Below are 2,540 nucleotides of genomic sequence, written 5' to 3'. Positions count from 1 at the left end.
GAGAGAGAGAGGGGGGGGAGAGGGAGAGAGAACGTCGTCTTATTCGGAATATTTCAAGCAGCACTCCCATAGATGCAAATTACTTCAAAGAACAAACAATACCCCTCCCCTTTTCAAAAACAAAAATGATGAACGAGCAAATCATGTTTTCAAAAATCAATATTTTAACCCCCCCCCCCTAAAAAAAAACCCCCAAAAAACCACATAAACACACAATTTGCAACGCAACTAACAGTCTGAATAAAGAGAAATAAGTACATAAAATAACAGCCAAGGGAAAGGTAAGACAGAGCGACAGACAGATCGACAGAGCCCCCCCCCAAAAAAAACCCCCAAAAACAAAACAAAACAGTAGCAAAACCCCCACCTGATGCACGCGCTGCACCACCATGTTGCTCATGCCGGCGCGGTGCCACAGGTAGGGCGCCGTGGCCGAGTGGCCGAACGGGTCGATGGACCAGCTGTTCTCCGGCCGCACCCGGAGGTTCTCCCACAGCCACTGGTGGCCCTCCACCAGCTGATCCACCAGCGACACGTAGTGGGTGCTCGCCTCGTCCGGCATCACCCAGCCGCCCAGCGCTATCTCCAGCTGCCCGCGGCGGATCAGGCGTCGGACGTGCACCTGAGAATGAACAGATTATTATTATTATTATTATTATTATTATTATAATTATATCATATTTTAAATAATATTAAAAGAGACGTGTACCCTAAAACCTTCACTGAAACTTTAAAAAACAGTAATGTTCAATCTTCTATATTGAAACGTGCTGACAATATTGAGTTGCTTCTCGGATTCGAGCCCTATGAAAATAGATACATCACCACGGAGTTGAAAGCAAAATTCCTATCTTCCGAGCGCAAAGATACTAATCATGAGACGTGCAGACAAAAAGATATACTTCTTGCAATTCCCATGGAGAAATTGGCCAAAAATCAACACTAATGTCAAATTTGTAGATTTTCTTTTGATGCCATCTTTTTAAAATATAACACGCCTTTTATTATCTATTTTCATAGGGCTCGAATCCGAGAAGTAACTCATTTTGTCAGCACGCTTCAATAAAGAAGATTGAACATTAATATTTTCTAAAGTTTCAGTCAAAGTTTTACGGTGCTTGCATGCAAAACAATTAGGTCATATAGGGCAGAGAAGATTGAACATGGTTGTTGAGTTTTACGGCACACTTGCATCATATAGGGCAGAGGAGATTGAACATGGCTGTTTCTCGTTTCAGAGAGACTTTTACGGCACTTGCATGAAACACAATTAGGTCATACTAGTAAAAGTACGCGTTCTACGAACGGAATAATAATGAAGAAGTATTAAGAAAGTTAAGAAAAGGGAAAAGACTGAAAACATGAAAGAAACAAAACATAAATATTTTACTTTGAATTTGTCCTTGTAGCACCCCTCTTGACTACCTCTAGGGGTAAGACTTCTTCCCCCTCTTCGAAGGCTTGGCATTTTCTCCTAAAGTTCCAGCTCAATCACTTTACAAAAAAAAAAGAGTTAGGCCTACATGCCAATTGTTGCTTCCTAGAAGAACCTAATCGAGATTCTGGATCTAGCCTAGATCTCGAAGGATTATTATAAAGACATTGGCCAATAATTGAAAGAAGGAGCCTAGGCCCATAGATAGATCTAAGTTTAGAAATTCCCATTTTTAACCACCGACAGGCGTCACAGACGGCCTAGATTTCTAGATCTATTCACAGCAGGAAAAATCCACTTTCAAGAATATTTTCATGATTCTTGATCTCGGTCTAGAATCTAGATTCACCGACAACCTAGATCTAGTTCTAGACTCTAGATCTATTCACAGCAGAAAAAAAATCCACGTTCAATACTTTCATCATTCTTGATATCGATCTAGATCTAAGATTCACATACAGATCTAGATCTAGACCTAGCCTGGAGCTAGATATAAGAATATGTAATGCACAGCAAGAAAAATCCACTTTTAGTATTCAATAGGTTATCGAAATACCACATATCTTGATTTTACTTTCATTTCATGATTCTTCTTGATCTCCATTTAGATCTCGATTCTAGATCTCGATTCTAGGTCTCATCTAGACACTGTGCACAATATACACTCATCTTTTGGCGGGCGCGCTAAATCCACTGCAGGAGAAATATACTTTCAATATTTTCCTGATTTTTTAAAATCTTGATCTAGATCTAGATTAGATATTAGATCTATACATAGATCTAGATCTACACACGAACATACTGAACGCAAAATATCCTTCGGCGCAGTTCGGCGTGCGCTCTAAATCCACTGCAGGAGAAATCTACTTTCAATACCTTCTTGTTCTCCCCCCCCTCCTCCTCTAATTCCTCCTGCTCCTCCTCTTCCTCCTCCTCCTCCTCCTTCTTCTTCTTCTTCTTCTTCTTCTTCTTCTCCCTCCCTCTCTCCCTCTTCTTCTTCTTCTCTTCTTCTTCGTCTTCTTCTTCGTCTCCTCCTCCTCATTCTTCTTCTTCTTCTCCTTCTCCTTCTCCTCCTGTACCTCTTCCTCCTCCTCCTCATTCTTCT

At 40.9% G+C, this 2,540-nt stretch overlaps 1 protein-coding gene across 1 annotated transcript in view; it reads right to left on the bottom strand.

Annotated features, from left to right (window-relative positions):
* Positions 1-2,540, bottom strand: part of LOC101847992 (alpha-mannosidase 2) — a gene marked incomplete in the record, with an annotated part of 101,594 nt that overhangs the window by 4,576 nt on the left and 94,478 nt on the right. Inside the window, 1 exon segment of the mRNA XM_035972185.1 lies at positions 368-624. Within this exon segment, the coding sequence (XP_035828078.1) occupies positions 368-624 (257 nt within the window).

Source organism: Aplysia californica, unplaced genomic scaffold (assembly GCF_000002075.1).
Source record: "Aplysia californica isolate F4 #8 unplaced genomic scaffold, AplCal3.0 scaffold00605, whole genome shotgun sequence".
NCBI classification, from domain to species: Eukaryota; Metazoa; Mollusca; class Gastropoda; order Aplysiida; family Aplysiidae; genus Aplysia; species Aplysia californica.
Note: the sequence above shows the minus strand (reverse complement) of the source record. Positions and strands in the feature narration are given on the sequence as shown.